The sequence below is a fragment of the Cygnus atratus genome, chromosome 19 (genome assembly GCF_013377495.2).
Source record: "Cygnus atratus isolate AKBS03 ecotype Queensland, Australia chromosome 19, CAtr_DNAZoo_HiC_assembly, whole genome shotgun sequence".
Classification (NCBI taxonomy): Eukaryota; Metazoa; Chordata; class Aves; order Anseriformes; family Anatidae; genus Cygnus; species Cygnus atratus.
In genome coordinates this window covers 5104622-5121124 of record NC_066380.1, presented here as the reverse complement: position 1 = coordinate 5121124, position 16503 = coordinate 5104622, and the positions used below count along the sequence as shown (strand labels likewise).

General features: G+C 48.9%; 1 protein-coding gene across 9 annotated transcripts in view; it reads right to left on the bottom strand.

Moving 5' to 3' along the window:
- Positions 1-9601, bottom strand: part of RAPGEF1 (Rap guanine nucleotide exchange factor 1) — an 88301-nt gene extending 78700 nt beyond the window's left edge. For 2 of the 9 annotated variants that reach the window (XM_035555158.2, XM_035555148.2), the window contains exon 1: positions 9421-9564. In XM_035555158.2, the coding sequence (XP_035411051.1) occupies positions 9421-9445 (25 nt within the window). In that variant the 5' untranslated portion in view covers positions 9446-9564. The other 7 variants (XM_050714510.1, XM_035555153.2, XM_035555152.2 and 4 more) reach the window with 7 other exon arrangements.
- Positions 9602-16503: the final 6902 nt, after the last annotated feature.

Below are 16503 nucleotides of genomic sequence, written 5' to 3'. Positions count from 1 at the left end.
CAAGTCTCTCTTTACCTGCCCTGCTATTTTTACTGCGATATTCAGCTTTGAACAGCAACCCACTGTCCTTGATTGCCTCCTCCGACCCATCCCCAGAAGAGACACGTTTCCTTTGTTCCAAAGGATTTTGCTTTTCCTTGGCATTCCCCACTCCAGGCCAAACAGTTCACAACTTGAGTAGTCTTTGTTCTAGCAGCAAAGAAAACCATTTTTATCAGTGTTTTTACCTTTCAGCTTGATGCCAAATCATCTCGGCTGAAGGAATGTGATACTCCGCGTCTCCCTAGGCTGAGCAGCACAAGGGAAGCCAAAGAAATTTAACCTTAAAGGTCTAGCATCTGTTTCACCTTCAGGAAGCAGCAGCAAATTAGATAAAAACGTTGCTAGCTCACAGATCTGCCACCAGCAGCAGGGTGAAGACTAAGAGAGCTCCTGCATGCCTCCACTAGTGGTGCACGGGTTTGCTCTTTAGCTCCCTCAGCAGCAGTCTGCACAGGACAGGATCTTCTGGGGGCAAGGGGTCTTCTTGTCTTTGGGGGCAAGGTTTGGCAGCCTCACCAAACACGCAGCACATGGTTCGCTACGGCAAAGCGTCTTGCTTCGTGCAACTGTAGCACCAAGGAAGGCGCAGAACAACTTCCCAACGGCACAGAAATCTGCCCAAGGATGGCACTCGTCCCTCCCTGAAACGAGCTGGGAACGTTCAGCGTTATGGTCTGCACTACTCACAGTCTCATGGGCTCTTCCTATAGCCTGTGGCAAAACAGTGTAATCAATATTAAATCGTTTTGACAATTGCTGGAATCCTTGAGGGACTAGAAGCTATGGGAACAAAAAACATATACAAAATAGATTATTAAAAACTGTGGTTTTTGAAAAATGTTTTACACTTCATCTAAGCAAAACAGTATCCATTTCAGCATAGCTGCAACTTTAAACCAGCTTCACAAAAACTGTAATTCTGAGCAAGGATACCCTTGAATCACCATAAATCTCTTTTATTAATTTATCTGACTTTCATGCATTTAGAAGTAAAAGCTTACTAACTAACACAAGTGTGCTGGTACAAGAAGTCAGGAAAAAAGGAGAAGTTTCTATGCAGTAAATAATCTATACCCTATCACTCTCAGACCTTGCTTATAAACAAAGGCTGCATTAATTAATTCAGCAGAGGTTAAACAGAGTAACCCACTGCACGATTTCCTCATTTTTTGAGGATAGTCAGATCTATCTTGTGCCTGTGGATTTAAAATGCAAGATAAACTGAGACGTGTTTAGATTGACGGAATGCCGGTGCAACAGAGCATAAAATCACAACCTTAGTTAAATCATCAAACAGCAAACTGCACCACCTAGGCCCTAAAAAAGACTTTTTTTATACATATATGAGCAGCAAAGCTAGCAAAACTGTCTATTCTTCTTCCAAGACAAGAAACGTAGCTTCCTCGCATCTCCCTTGGCATTCCTCTGAAGAAGCACCACATGTTAGCAATTCTGAAATTACATGCCTACCGACTGATGCTGGATGGCCAAACTGCATATAGGACAGCCGCGTTTCTCTTTTGCCATAATAAAGGAGCGATTTGTAGGCACTTTTTCTACTCACGACGGTGGTTGAGAAATCACATTTCCATAGGAAAAGAGGCTACTAATTAAGAAGGGTACATACGTGAGAAGGAAGCTCACCTTTGAGCAGACTCAGCAGGTTCTGAGTCAAGACTCAGAGGTTCTTTAAAAGGACACTGTCCAAGTGAGTACCACAAAATTGGCCATATTCAAGAGAGCCACCTCACTGTAAACACCGTACTCTAAATAGCATTTCGTAAATTCATTACAGACATCTGAACAGGGTGGTTCCCCAACCGTTCAAAGAGCCTCTCCTGTAAACTACAACAGACCAACGTGACAGAGCAGAAGACAGAAGTGCCACTGGTCTGAGGGGTGAAGAGCAAACAGCTATCCACAGAGCGCACACAAAAAAATAAGCCAAAAACAGAGAAACCCCACCTCAGTTTCTGCCAGTCACGTTCTCTTAGGTATCACTCATAAAGCTTGAAGAAAAGGTTTCAGTGTCATAGGACTTTCAGAGGCACGATGCTTTTTGGGTGCAGCAAGCTTCTCCCACGTAGGAGCCTTGGAGGAGCAATCCCAAGCGGTAAGAGTGAACTCGAGCCATGCACCACTGCAGGCGTGCTCCAGCAAAAAGCTGGCATCAGACTTAACGTACAATTCCGTGCGCGCTTTCCGACGACATTAATATAGACAAGGCAGCTCCTGCTCCAATGCTCTGTATTTTCTGTAAACCCTGTAAATTCATAGCTGAGCTCTAACCAAACCTGGTGGTAGACCTTCCTAATTCCTCAAACTTACTATTCTCCTACGCTCATAATTTAGTTTAAAGCATCTTCTAAGTAGAAAAACAGAATCCACACATGAAAAAAGTCATTTAAGTGATAAAAACATATCCAAAAAGGAATATTTAATTTCCTTATTTATAAAGTTGCAGCACCCATTACTGTTGGAAGTTGCATTGGAAGTTAAGCAAAAAGTGGATGGGAACCACCTGCCCTTCCCCGTACTCAAATTGACAAACTTATGTTAATAAAGTTAGAACACAAATAAAAACGTAATACATCACTCAGTGAAAGCTGTGTTTTAAACAGTATCGCCTGCTTTCTGAAGCCCACCATCAGAAGGACTCACGGCACAGCTACCTCGGATATGTTAGAATGTACTATGCAAGCAGAACTAAAATATTGATTTCCCTGGGTGCCCTTTATTACATGACATTTGGTTCGTAAAGGAAACTTTCTAAATATGGAATTAATTCCTGCGGCTATTTTACCACCTCTTGGGCAGAAACACAATTAAAAAAAATCAAAAGGTAGGGGATAGCACAATGCATGCTGTACACTGCAAACACGTTCCTTTGCCACCAGTTATTATAGCCTACCTGCAAACTACGATTTAACAGATCTAGAACTACGTATTTGGTCTACTGGTAAAATTCTGTCGAGGCTTAATCAACCAACCAAGCTGCAGAACCCTTTTACTCCAACATTTACCATCTGTCAGCAACTATTCCTTGATTTTAAACCTCTACTGATTTATTTTCCTTTCTTTCCAGAAGCCTAAGAAGGAAAATCTCATCTGTTCTCTTTCAAAACAGAATTACCCAATATTTTTGTACGTAAAAGGGATGAAATTAAAAGTTCTTATTTATTCTAAGTGCATATGTTAGGTATGCAACAAAGAGCACCCCACAGGAAGCCTTCAGAGAGTGAGAGCATCAGAGTACAAGCAAGCTTTAACCTTTCACCCTCCGCAGACAAATTAATAAAGAATTCTTAGAAACACTGACAGCATCACCAAGACGTTAACTTCAATCACCAAATGCACGGTATTTTCATGACACCAGAAAAGCTCTACACAAAGCAGCAGAGACCAGATAAAGTAGGATCGTGGAAAACACCCATTTGCTTGACCCAAAGAGCCTCAGCCCCATCATTAAGAAATCTCTTCAAGCGCTACCCGTGCTCAATCAATCCTTCGTTGTATGAGGGGAAACCAGTCAATATGGTATCACCCCAAACACGAAGTGAACGCCCTGATACAGACCATCTTATGCTTCTGTGTGTACTCACTCCTTCCTTGCTCTCAGCACGAGAACACTAACTCACAAACACCAGAGACACGCTACAGTACCAACCATAATAGCAAATAGATTTAACGTGAAGAGAGTGTTTCAAAGCTGAAGACCTTTCAGTGAAATATGCAACACAAATAAAAGTGGACCAATAACCTTACCCTGCAACTTTCTTTTTCCCCACAACGTATGTGGGGACACGGTCTCTTTCTCACATACATGAAATTGCTTCCTCTGTGAGCATCGGTGCCACAAGAAGAGATCTGCAATGCGTTTTTAAGAATGGGTGCTATGGGTCAGGTACTACAGCAGTAAACCTGTCATGCTGCAGCAACGTGAAGAGCAGAAATGCAGAACATTCCTTCAGCAGCACGTCCCAACCTGCACGATTCCTGCAGCTTTTCTGGATGGCTGAAATTCATCTTCTGTCTCTTTGCCTTGAAACAAGGTGCCATGAAAGCCGCCAGTTGCCTCCTTCTTGCCAGCTTTCCCTTCCTGTCATCCCTCTGACTTTCCCTATCTGCTCTGCGTAGCCCACCATTCCCTCCTCTTCCAACATTTGTGGATTGGGCTTCCTCTCATTTCTTTTTTAGAGATCCTTCCTACCATTCCATCAGCAGCTCCACTTGTGATGTCATTTTTTCCTTCTCTAGTCTCCTTTTATCCCACCTTAGAGTTCTAGGGCTGCAAATTACAACTTGCAAAGGTGAATAAACCTAGGTTTCCTCCAACCAGCTCCCCCTTTCCATCTAATCTCTGTTAAAGCTCTGAGAATGACACGCTGTTCTCTATTACCATCCCGTCAATCTATTATCTTCTCCAGTATTTCTCAACTGTACAACACGAAATCCAAGCTTCAGTTACTTAGACAAAGGCAACAAACAAAGCTAACATTCCTGCCATCTCTGGGTGAATTTAATACTTCTTCCACACTGCTATCACGACAATGGCTGAATGCTCTAATTTGCTAATGTTAATAAAGAAAAGAAGACAGACGTCACACCAAAGCAGAATCTCCCAAAGGAAGGAATACCAGGTTTCTTCCACTCATGCTATACAGAGCAACAACTGAAGCCATGCTGACAGATTACAGGTCCCTGACAAAAACAAAATATTCTCGGCAAGTGAAACAAGGACCTAGGCGAGGGACATTTGTGTGACGTTCTGGCTGAAGCAGCCTTCCACTCATCTCTCTGCTTGCCAGGAGGTTAGCAAGAGCCAGCAAGAGTTACCACCGCACAAAATCACACAAACAGATATATTTAGTCATTGCGGTTCAAGGAAAACGATTGCTTGCACTGAAAATAAATTTAGCAATTGTTTCCAGTTTCTGCTTTTTCATTGACTAAGGCACAACCCAGCTGCTTCGCATTCCAGGAGCCTTCAGCTGTCTTTTTTCCACACTCGTTGTCCACTTCCTTCTTAGAACTGCTACGACCATCCCGGTCTTGCACCAGCCGTCCTGCAGGCAACATTTCTGAACACGCCAGTGTTGAAGCTGTGCAACACAACACCTGTCAACCCATGATGACTTATAAAAATGTAAAATTACACTCTTTGTGTCGTTTTCTTGGTAGCACTAAGTAACGATCATCTTGCATTTGCCTCTACACGAAACTAAACAGGATTATTGATGCTTTTGAAACAAGTTACAGTAAAACTCAGCTGCGATGCCACTATCTGAGGGGCCTGTAGTGGGAAATGCAGAAGATGATAAAAGCGTGTAAAACATTTCACAGAAAATTATTACTTGGTTTAAAAACCCTCAGTAGAAAAACCACTTATACTGGTCAACTGCAAACCTTCTAAGTGACTGACTTGAAAACCTTCACCTAAACTCAAGCACGTGGTGTAGAGGTATGAGCACAACTGAAGCAAGAGAACTGTGCCTGCTAACTCACCTGCACTTAACTTGGAAAAAGAGAGACTGCAGAAAACTGCACAGGTGTAAAAAAATAAAAAATAAAAAATAAAAAATGAAACAGCAGGATCGTTTCCAGGCTAACAGAATGATCCAAGAGATGACTACAGTTCAAATATACCTTTTCCAGAAATAACAACCCAGCAAACTTCACCTCAATACAAAAACACGGACAGATGCACAGTTCAGGATGATGTAAATCAGCACAGAGGACTCTGGACAAACAGTAAAGTTCCTCTCAACACGGGAATGATCTGGCCCCCGGAATTGTTCTATTTTGCCATGTGTTTTAAGAACAGAGCTCTCTCTCCTAGGATTACCACTCAACGTTGATATCACCAATACTAAAGGAGGAAACTTCAGAGATGAATTTGCTTATCAGGCAAATGCTTATCAGAAAGAGGTGAAGACAACAGCATTTTCAGTCTGCAGGGAATAAATACCTCCAGTTGAGTCCTGAGCTGAATAGAGATAACTGACTGCACTCTATGCAGCTAAACGCTTGAAACAGTGGTCTCAAACAACCTTTAGCAGACAGCTATTGAAAAGGCAAGCTTACAAGGGATATGAAAACCCTGCAAGAAAGTACAAGATTAAGATTGAAAAGTTCAAGTAGAATAAACCTTCAAAGTACAGCATCCACATGTTCCTTGGCTTTAATAAAGGGCAGCATTGAATGGACCTTCCTCACTGAAAAGCTTCTATTTTTAGACCTGATGGTGTCTTACTGCTCCCTTATTCTCCCTGAACGATGCAGAACAGTTCAACTCCCTGGAGCGTGTAACCCATCAGGTAAATAAATACAGGAATTCATGTATTGCCATGGTAACACGAAACCCAAGCAGAATCTGCGGCCTTCTCTGCTTTCTTGGCATCCCCGCTTTGGATTTTATATCAAAACTATATAACTAAGCAGGGTGAGAACAAGTGTCTTCTGCAAGTAAAGACAAAAAGTACAAACGTATCACTTCTAGAGTAAAGAAAAACCAAGGCTGGATGCTGTTCTTGCTCCTCAAGTCAAAGGGGGATCTGCTTTCAGAAAACACTCGGAGGTCTTCCTGGCTGGAGCCTAAAGAAACGGGGATTCTGCAAGAAGTAAAAACGAAATGTACCGTCCTACTCGACATTACCAGATGGCTCCCCTTCGTTCCAAAGCAGCGCTATGAATCACTCTACAGTAGCCCTTCTGCTGATTAAATAGCAGTACCGAGAGGCTCCAGAGGGAGCCTCGTCCTCTCTTCCTTGGTGGACAGGATGGTAGCTATTATCTACTATCATTCATTTATTTTTTTCTATTATTAAGTGTTGACAACGTGTTTTGTTTAAAGAACCAGGCAGTAGAGATACATGTAAGATCTCTAGGGATCTCACCCTTAAAACATCCTTTTTAATCCCACAGCCTGACTAGATGAACATTTTCTCCTTCATGCAGAGTCAAACCAAAGCCCAAAACAATTCTGAAGCCGTTCACGATAACTCATTATCGGGCAACAGGCTATTTTATTTACAACATAATGGGTCTTGCATGCATTTCCGTTCCCATAAGAAAAAAAACAAATACAAATGTACACAAACAGGCAGACCTTAGACCTCGCAGCATTTGTTTCATGACTCTGTATCCTTTGTTCTGCTAATGTATACATTTCAACAAATATTATTCCAGTATTACCGCAGTATTACAGACTCTGTTTATTTGGTGACGTTATTATCTGAACTGTTTGTGTCAATCACAAGTTCAAACACTCAGAAACAGTGATCAAGAGCATCCTGTACAGAAACAGCTGGCTTCCAGCCCTCCTTCCCTCCCCTTCCCCGTCTCTTCTCCTCCAGTTCATGTTTGGACTGTTTTTTTTTTTTTTTTTTAATAATACCCTTCTTAAAGAAATGAAAATACAAGCAGCTGTAAGAGGACAGTTTCCCAAATTTACAGTTTCTCTTATTCAGCAAATCATCACCATGATACACACCCACTAGAAAGAACGCCTCCGCATCAAGCCTTCACCCATTGCATCTTCAAACTGTACATTTACAGCACTGACCTGGGGACGGATCCTGCATGATGTCTTGAGTTCTTCAATGGGAGTTCAGTGTGTTGCAAGGTCGGGTCTCTAGGTTGCGCAGCGTATGATTTTTGTATGGTATTTTTGGCCTTTCTGTTCTATTGTTTATGGAACCGCACTGCATTTGTGTGTGTCTACAGAGTCATCTTCCCGTGTTTGAACTCTTCACGCTGCTTCGCTGGTGTGGAGTTATATTTACTATTCTCACAGGGTTATTTACTGCACGCGAATAAACAAAACGTGATCACTTATTTATACATCTGCAATTACTGTCTATAGCGCTATCAGCATTTACTAAAACCCCAAGCCAAATTCACCTCTAACGTTAACAGGTGGCAATTGTTTTAGAGCTGGCCCCAGGTCTATAAATGCCGCTAACCCCTTCCTTAAGCAGTTACCTGCTTCCAGGAGAAAAAGTGGCAGCGATATACCAGTAAGCATTGGAAAGAGAGAGCCAGAACCCCAAAGCAAAGCGTTACATTGCGATACTATGTCAGGGCTGGTGCATCCGATTAACCCGTGATATTTCTGGAATAACATTTGTCCCATGATGCGATGCACACTTGTTAGACAGTGGCTTAGTGCTGAGAGCTGGAAACATGCCTATGTGCTGCGCTTCAAAGCCGGCTGCCAGGCAGCCAGTCTGCTCGTCCCTTGAGGCTGCTCCAGAACCGTAACACAAGAGAACATATTCTTGTACAGCGCAGCACAGAAGCCAGAACAAACCGGGATCGAATGATCAAAACCAGAGAAGGGCTGCTACCAACTCTACTCCTTTGAAATAGGAATCTTCCTAAATCAGCGGCTGCTGTCCTGGGAAGCCTGAATGCTGTACTTCACACATCCTGACTCACGCTGCTACCGCACGGTCCCCAGTAGGAAAGTGTCTAGCTGTTCCTTACAATAAAAAAAAAAAAAAAATACAAAACAGCATTGATTTTTTTTTCTCTGCTAATTAAATGCAACATAATTAAACCAAATAACTTCAGCGCTTGATTTGCGAAACGCTAATTGAATCTTTAAACGTACTGCTCCCGCTACACGGAAAAAAACAGGGGCATTCAACCACCTAAAGTGACAACTGAGAACCAGACTCGACTCCAGAAGCACAGCGAGACAATACCATCGTGCTCGAGCGTTCCCTGGGAGAGCAGGAGAGAGCTCAGCAGCCTCCCCGGGCTCCGGCTGCAAGGCAAGCGCCCCAGGCTGAGGGGAGAGCCTCGCAAGAAAAGAGGAAAAAATGAGCAAGTTCCCCCCGCCATCTGCCCACGGACTCATCTTTTCTGATCTTGCACAAACACCAGAAGAGGAAAGTTGGAGAAGTTGCAATTAATCATTGCGGGTAGGCCCCAAAGCGTTGCAGCGCCCCGGCTTTGCTGATGCTTTGCTACATTGAAAGGACGGTAGGGGAAGAAAGAAAAGGAAAAAAAAAAAAAAAAAAAGAGGACAGAAATACAAAGGAAAAAGGAAAACAAAAAGGACAAAAAAACGGACCAGAAAACAAAAAGCCTGACAAAACCAGCGTGCGAGCCGGGCAGCGCGGCGGGGGCTGAGGGCGGCAGCGGGGCAGAGCATCCCCGCCGCTCCCCCGGCCCCGGCCGCCGTGACAGGAGCCTCCGGGCGGCCCGGGGAGCCGCAGGGTGCCGGGCCCTGCCCGCCTCCCCCCCGCCGGGCCGAGCCGGGCCGCGCCAGGCCCTCGGCGAGCGGCTCCTCCGGGCCGCGGCGTGAGGGGAGGCCGGCGAGCGCCGCCTCCCCGCCGGGCTCCCCCCCGGGGGCCTCCCCGGCCGCCTCACCTGCTTTCTCCAGCTTGCCGGACATGTCGCAGCCGGGCTCCGGCGCTCAGGCCCGGCCGTGCAGGAGCCGCCGCCGCCTCCTCCCGCTTGCTGCCGGCTGCGATCCGGGAGAGAGGCGCTGCGGCGGGCTCGGCGGCGGAGCAGGGCGGCGCGGCCCGCCCGCCCGCCCCCCCGTTAGCCCAGCTCCGCCGGGCCGCTGAGGGGAAGAGGCGGCCCGGGGGCTCCCGCCGCACACGCACACACACGCGCCGGGGCCGCGCCGGGCCGGGCCGGGCCGCAGCTCCGCCTGCCGGCACCGCCGGGGAAGCGCCGGCACCGGGCGGGGCCGGGCCGGGCCTGGCGGGCGGCGCCTCGGGGAGGCCCCTCAGGGGCCGGGCTGCCGGGGGTGGGCGCCTCGGGGTGCTGGTGGCTGGGGGAGGTGGGCTCAGGGAGGCCCTGAGGGCTGTTCTCGGGGGTGTCGGTGTGGCCGGGGGAGGTGCGGGGCTCCGAGGCCTGCCGTGGGGGCACCACGGGGAGTTCCCGGCTGCTGGTGCTTGGAGATGTGCCTCGGGGTCCTGGGCCTCTCGGGGAGCTTAGTCCTGAGCAGAATCATAGGATCATAAAATCATTAGGTTTGGAAAAGACCTCCAAGATATCTAATCCAACCGTCACCCTACTACCAATGTCACCCACTAAACCACGTCCCTAAGCACCACGTCCAACCAAGAGTCCTGGAGTCCTCGTTCAAAAGCTCAGCGCCTACCAAACGCTCTGCCTTCTTCTGACTTTGCTGTTAGGGCAGAATCTTGCTTTTAGGGGTGTTGGCAGCAAAGTTAATGAACAGGGAATGAGGGTAGGATTTGCACAAACCTCACCCTAGTTTTTAACCAGCTGGACACCAGTGCTCAGCATCCTCGTGGCATCACGTGGACACGTCAACTTCTACACGTGTGGCAGTCTCACTGCAAAAAAACAAACAAACAGGTTCACCCACCGCCACCAGCCCCACAGAGGCTGCAGACAACAACACGCTCCAGCTCTCGGCTGCTATAAACCCCATAGCTCCACCTTTGCTGTCCTCACGTCTGCGCTGGCTGCAATTTGTGCTCAGGAAGCACTGACAGCTCTTGGTGGCAGGACACGAGCGTGGGGACGTGCGGGAGAGAAGTGGGTTCTGCCTAGTGGAAAACGACAGCAGTTGGTGGCGATGGCCCTAGGCCACAATAAAAGGATTATGGTCCTATTTGAAAATGAACTCGTTTCTATGACTTAATTAGGGATAAACATCACAGCAGTACCTTGACTTGCAGGTGGTGTGCTGTGCTACAGGCCAATAAATCTCCAGCGCTTCTTGAGGCAGCAGAGGCTGTTTACTTCCCCCTCTATCAAAATAATCATTCACGAGGCTGGTATTTTCGTAAGCTTTACACATGATGTTTGACGTGACTTGATCAGCTTTTTTTTAAACACCTCACACACGTGGGGCTGGCACAGGCCATAGGAGAACACCTCTGGGAAAGAGAGTGTGCATTCTTCATCCATTAATTTTTTTGAGACTTGTGCCTGCTCCAACAAAACTCCATTCCTGAGCAGAGAGTTCCTGACTGCGCTTTTTTTTTTTTTTTTTTTTTAACAAACTTGAAGAAAAATAGATTAAGGACAGATTCTTCTCTCACTTACATGGGTGTAAGAGGTGGCTGGTGTGGCCGTGCTGAGCTGTTTTGACTCACTTGTGCCAGTGAGAGTAAGTAGGAGCCGTGGTGGGTGATGCTAATGTGAGCAGACCCGAGCGCGAGCACACACAGGAAGCAGCCAGATGAAGTAAGAAGCTGCTATTCTTACACGCTCTGTTGTCAGACTTGTGCAAGGAAGAAGGCGAGCGTGTGCGATAACGTGTGATACAAACAGAACAGCTACTGAACTGGAAGGGCTTTTCATAGCCGCTGATATAAAAAGCCCCGCTCTGCCTGCGTTGTATTGCCGGTGGGGGAAGCTGAAGCTTCCCTTGCCTTCTGCATTAAGATGCTACTTGCAATGCTGGGAGAACCCAATGTTTCTAAATATCCCATTGAGCAGGCTGGGGGAAAAAAAAACACCCTGGATCTGATTGCGGGGGTGTGAATACACTGGTGTGGGCAGAGCTGGGCCAGGGCGGTGGGAGGAGAGCTGGGAGGGGAGGGGAGGCTTTTCGCAGCGGTACAGAGTGGCACAAGCTCATGCAGGGATGTTTCCTGCTGAAGGCTCGGGAGAGAGGAAAGAGGATGATGGCGTCTGGTTGCCTTCAAGAGAATGCAACACTGAGGTGTCCTGCAAAGGATCAATTTTTCAGGTGCCAATGCCACGTCAGGCAGAAGAAAAGAAGGTGCCAGGCCTTGGTACCAGTGTGGATGCCTGCTTTGCTCCCAGATGAGTGCAGTACTGATGTTCTCCCAGTAGCAGGAGGCATGCAAGGGGGGCTAGCAACCTCAGTTTCCTTCCCATGACTTTTCTTTGCTGAGAGAAACTACCCGGCAGCAGAAGTGCCAGCAGCACTCGGGCAGGCAGTTGGCCTCAGAGCCCAAAACTCTCCGAGCCATTCTGCTTCTGCCCTGGCCTGCAGGCAGACTGCACCACGCAGGGTCACTCGAGGCCCTGAACTTTACAGCTGACCCACTGAGCAGGACAAGTTGAGCAAGAAGTGCCAACACCATTGCTGCAATTAGAGAAGAGCACTCCTGCCCTCTAGTGCCATTCCCTTCTCCCGAGCTGCTTCCTCCCACCCCAATCCCTCACCTGGTCTGCTCCTCTCCACTTGTGGGGTTAGGGTTGGCGCGATGCGGGGTCTGTCCCTGCAGAAATGCCAGGAGATAGCAGCCAGTCACCCCCAAACCCTGTTGTGTGGGCTTCAGTAGCTGGACTAACTGGGACGGTGCAGAGAAATGCAATTCAGCCAACAGCCATCTTGCACAATGGCTTCTGGACCAGCGCTGGCCTTGATAATAATTTGGGTGAGACATGAGCAGCTCCCTCTAAAGGCCTTATTCAATAAACACGATGAACCCCAAGTGACAGATACACCACGGTGACCCGATATTGCTCCTGCCATGCAAATGCATTCCTCGGGGTGGGCAGCGATGCTACTGGAAAGAGGTGAAGACATTTTAGTGGAAGCAAACTAAAGCACAAGGACAAGATTCTCAGTGCCTGTTAACACAACTCCTCTGAGGTCTGCAGTGGCAGAGAATAAACAGTGGGGAGATGGGGAGGAGAGGAATTGCTCAGGAAAGAAGAGGCAGATGGGATGGGTAAGAGGCTTGGAGGAGCAATGCAGAAGGAGATGGATCCAGGAGCCAAGGCCAAGAAACATGCAAGGACAGAGCAAGGACAGAGCACCTGTATCAGCCCCTGGAAAGGCGCATGCGTGGTGTGGGCTGCATCAAACTTGACACGAGCAAAAAGACCTTGATTTAGAGTGCACCCCCGGTTTCACCCTCAGCATTCTGCAGTTTTTTTCGGTGCAATGGCTGCCTACCTGGCCAGTGGTCCTAGCTGCAGGATGACCCCAAAGCCTGATGCACCAGAGCGAGACATGAGCTGCTGCGTGGAAAGCTGGTGGCCAGGGCTGGGCAAGGAGTGGGTTCCCCAGCTGGGAACGTGTGGGTCTCATCCTGCACCCGCACCTGCAGCAGCTGGGACTTCTCCCTGGCCCAGGCAGATGTGCCCCATCCTGCCCCATCACTGACAGGACTTGCTTTTCCTGCCGGCTTTTTCCTTTGGAAAAAAACCTGCCCGTTTGGGTGCGGGCTCTAGAGGGCGGCAGATGCCGGCGGATGGGCAGCGCAGCCCCTGGGAGCACAAAGCGGGGGGCCGGGGGGTGGGCTCGTCCCTGCCCGCGGGGCACAGCCCAGCCTCAGCCAGCCATGTCCCTTCCCTGCTTCATCACAGACTTTTTTTTTTTCCCCAAAAAAAATCTCCCAAAAGAATGGGCCGCCAGAACCGCAGGGGAAGGCTGAGAAAAACTCTATGCCCTGGGATTATTAAAAAGAAAAACTGAAAAAGAGAGAGATTAACAACTTTTCTCAGCCCTCTTGTACATTTAAAGTAATTAGGAAGGTGAGGGGGGGGAAAGGGAAAGGCTATAAAGGTTCTTTGGGTTAACCTTATTCCTCTGCTGGGGATTATACTTCCCGGTGGAAATAAGCATGTGAATCACCACGAAACACAGGTAAATCGGGTAAGAGCGAAGGGAGAGCCCAACACGCTGCCTGATCCTGCAGGGTGCTGCTGCCAGCACCAGCTCCGTGGTCGATGTCTGACTGCCCTTGCACCTCACCACGTGCAGAGGGTCTCACCAAGAGCTTGTCCTCTCGGGGGTTATTGAGGCGGTGGCAGGAAATTCAATGAAGGCCTTTGCTGTGCAAGGCAGGATCCTGGCTGCTTGCTTTGCTGGGCGGGTGGCCTGTCCTCCCCGCTGTCCCTGGAGAGCAGCAGCTCCGAGCAGGGCCGATGGAGCTGGTCCTCAGTCCTGGGTTGTGGCCTGGCCTGGGAGTCTCTGCTGCTGAGGATGGGGAAGGTGGAAAGAGCCCTCCCGGCTTTCAGTCTGTCCTGGGCAGCTGTTTTCACTTGCAAACTCTGAGTGTATCTTCTCAGAGACACACATGATCCCCAGTCCGTCCCCACAGCACGGCTTGCCATCAGCTGGTGCAACTCCGCATCACAGAGGCCATGGACAGGCACTGGAGCTATAAAATTAAAAGGAAAAAAAATAAACAGGAAACAAAAATGTGCAGAATTTTCTCCGCCCACCAACTGCTGCTGTTCCCACAGGGTTGGGGTGGCAGCACTGCCCTGTCGTGCAGTCTTTGGGTCTGGGGAGAATTTACCTTAGGCCCTGCCTGGCAGGGCTGAGTTTTTCCTTCTGAAGCATCGTTACGGAGCACTGCTGGAGATGGGACACAAGGAAGCTGGACACGACTCCATGACAGACCCTTTCGACCAGGACCTGGTTTGGAGAGGCGATGGGTCTGACAGGCAACGCTGGTGCTGCTGCGCACGGAGATGGGGCACTCCGCATCCAGCTCTGCTCTGTCGCGGTGCGGTTTGTGTCCGCCTCATGAAGGAGCTCCTGGAGGGGGAGACGAGTGGCTGGGTGGCCTGGGGGACTCAGGGGGACTCAGAGGGCTCAGCAGCTCTCTGGGGAGCACATGGAGGGGTCTGATTCGGGGCCTCAGATACAAATGCAGCCCTCAGCCCCGTGACCACTCCATACAAGCGCTCTCTAAACCCTGGCGTTTCTGCCAGGCCATTTCCCTCGGACAAGTGACCCCAGCTGCCTCCCGCTACAGAAGCTGAAGGTGACCCAAGTCACTCCCTGCAGGAAAGGGTGAAACCAAAATGAATCAGAAAAGGAAATCAAAATCAATATTCCAAAGTCAAATAATAAAAATTGTGTTATGGAAGCAGAGGTCACCCAGAGAAAAACGTAATCGGAGGTGACAGCCCAGCTTCTGACTCCCTCTCTCTGCCAGCCCCTGGTGGGCAGACCTTGTTCCCAAGCCCAGGTGTCCCCTGCCCGGGTGGCAGCAGCACCGCGAGGTTCCTGCACTGACAGCAGACACGGACCTGAGGGATGGGGGAGAGGGACCAGGGGAGATGCGGAGGGTCATGGTATGAGGTAATGGAGGTCTTGCAGGGCAGGACCAAGCTGTGTCAGCAAACCCACCTGGGATTGAATAGAAAGGGATGTGGCAGGTGAGGAGGAGATGTGCTGAGCCCTGAAGGCAGCGCAGGAGGAAGGCTCGGGGCTCAAGAAACGCAGCTATCTGGGGTGAGAGGCACCAGGGTGAGCAGAGGAGCCAGGAACCACGCTTGCTTCTGAAGGAGCGTCACTGAAAGTGCAGGCAGCCTCGCCATACCTCAGTTTGCCCATTTGCAAAAGGGCTCTGTCACCTCTACAACTACAAGAGAAAGGCACAGACTCCTCCGGAGCACAGTTATGAGAAAGCAGCCGCTGGGCGGCCAGCACCAAGCTTATCCAACGAGCCTCCCCCAGCCCCTCTGAGGTCCTCACAGCAGTGCGCAGGGTGGCGAGCTGAAATGTCTCGAGCCAGTCTCGATTTTGGTTGTCCTGTCCCCAAAGCAGGGACTGGCCAGCCCCCACGCTGGTGCAGTGACACCACAAATCCCAGCTTGCATACATTTCAGACAGCATTGTAAATGTGGGGCACGTAGCCCTGATAATGATGTGAACTTCAAACCATTATTTCTCAGCCCAGAGCGCTTCTCTTTGTCGTCAAGCCAGCACCAAGGGTTTGTTTAGTGTCATTTTTCCTCCTCCTTTTCATTTTTTTTTTTAACTTGACCTCTGATTCTGTCTGAGAATTTATGTTGGATTCTTCTTATTATTACTGTTTTTTTTTTTTTTTTTTTTTTTTTGCATGAAGTTAGAAGCAGAGAAAGAAACTTTCTGTTAAGTCCACTTAACGACAAAGCTTTCTTTAGCAGATGGATGGTGGACAGGCAAAAACAATGCTCTGGCTAGATGCAGCACTTGCAGCACTGTACTGGCTGCTTTCTATCCCCTGCAGCTGGCCCGGGGGTGACTCTCAGCTCCACGAAGAGCTGCTTTCCTTGCCCAAGGTGTGCCAAGGACCCCTGCTGCAGGAACTGGAGCATCTCAGCACCCACCTCTCCAGTTGTGTTACCATCTTTGTTCTCTTCTTTTTCTTCTTCTGGTCCTCAGTGCTTCAGCCTGCATGGGGAGATGGGACCAGACTTTGGCACTTTGGGTGGACATTGAGACTCAGCTCCTTGCAGCTGGGACAGGAGAAAAACAAACTTAGCAGCCCCTCCAGCAGGCTGGAAAGGCAGCACAAGTCAAACCCCACCCTAAAGGAGTCCCAGGGAGTAAATCAGGGTGTCCCAGACCAGTCACCTCCCTGTAACAACAAAATTAACTGATTTAACTAACAAAGCATCCAGGACAGTGTGATGAGCAGGGACACCCCACAAGCATGACAAACAGGCAGGTGGCACGATCTGCAAGGGCTCCAAATGAACTGGGTATGAATTTGGCCACCTCCTGACCAAGCTGGTGCCTGTGTGCCGCCTGCCACCCCGTGCCCA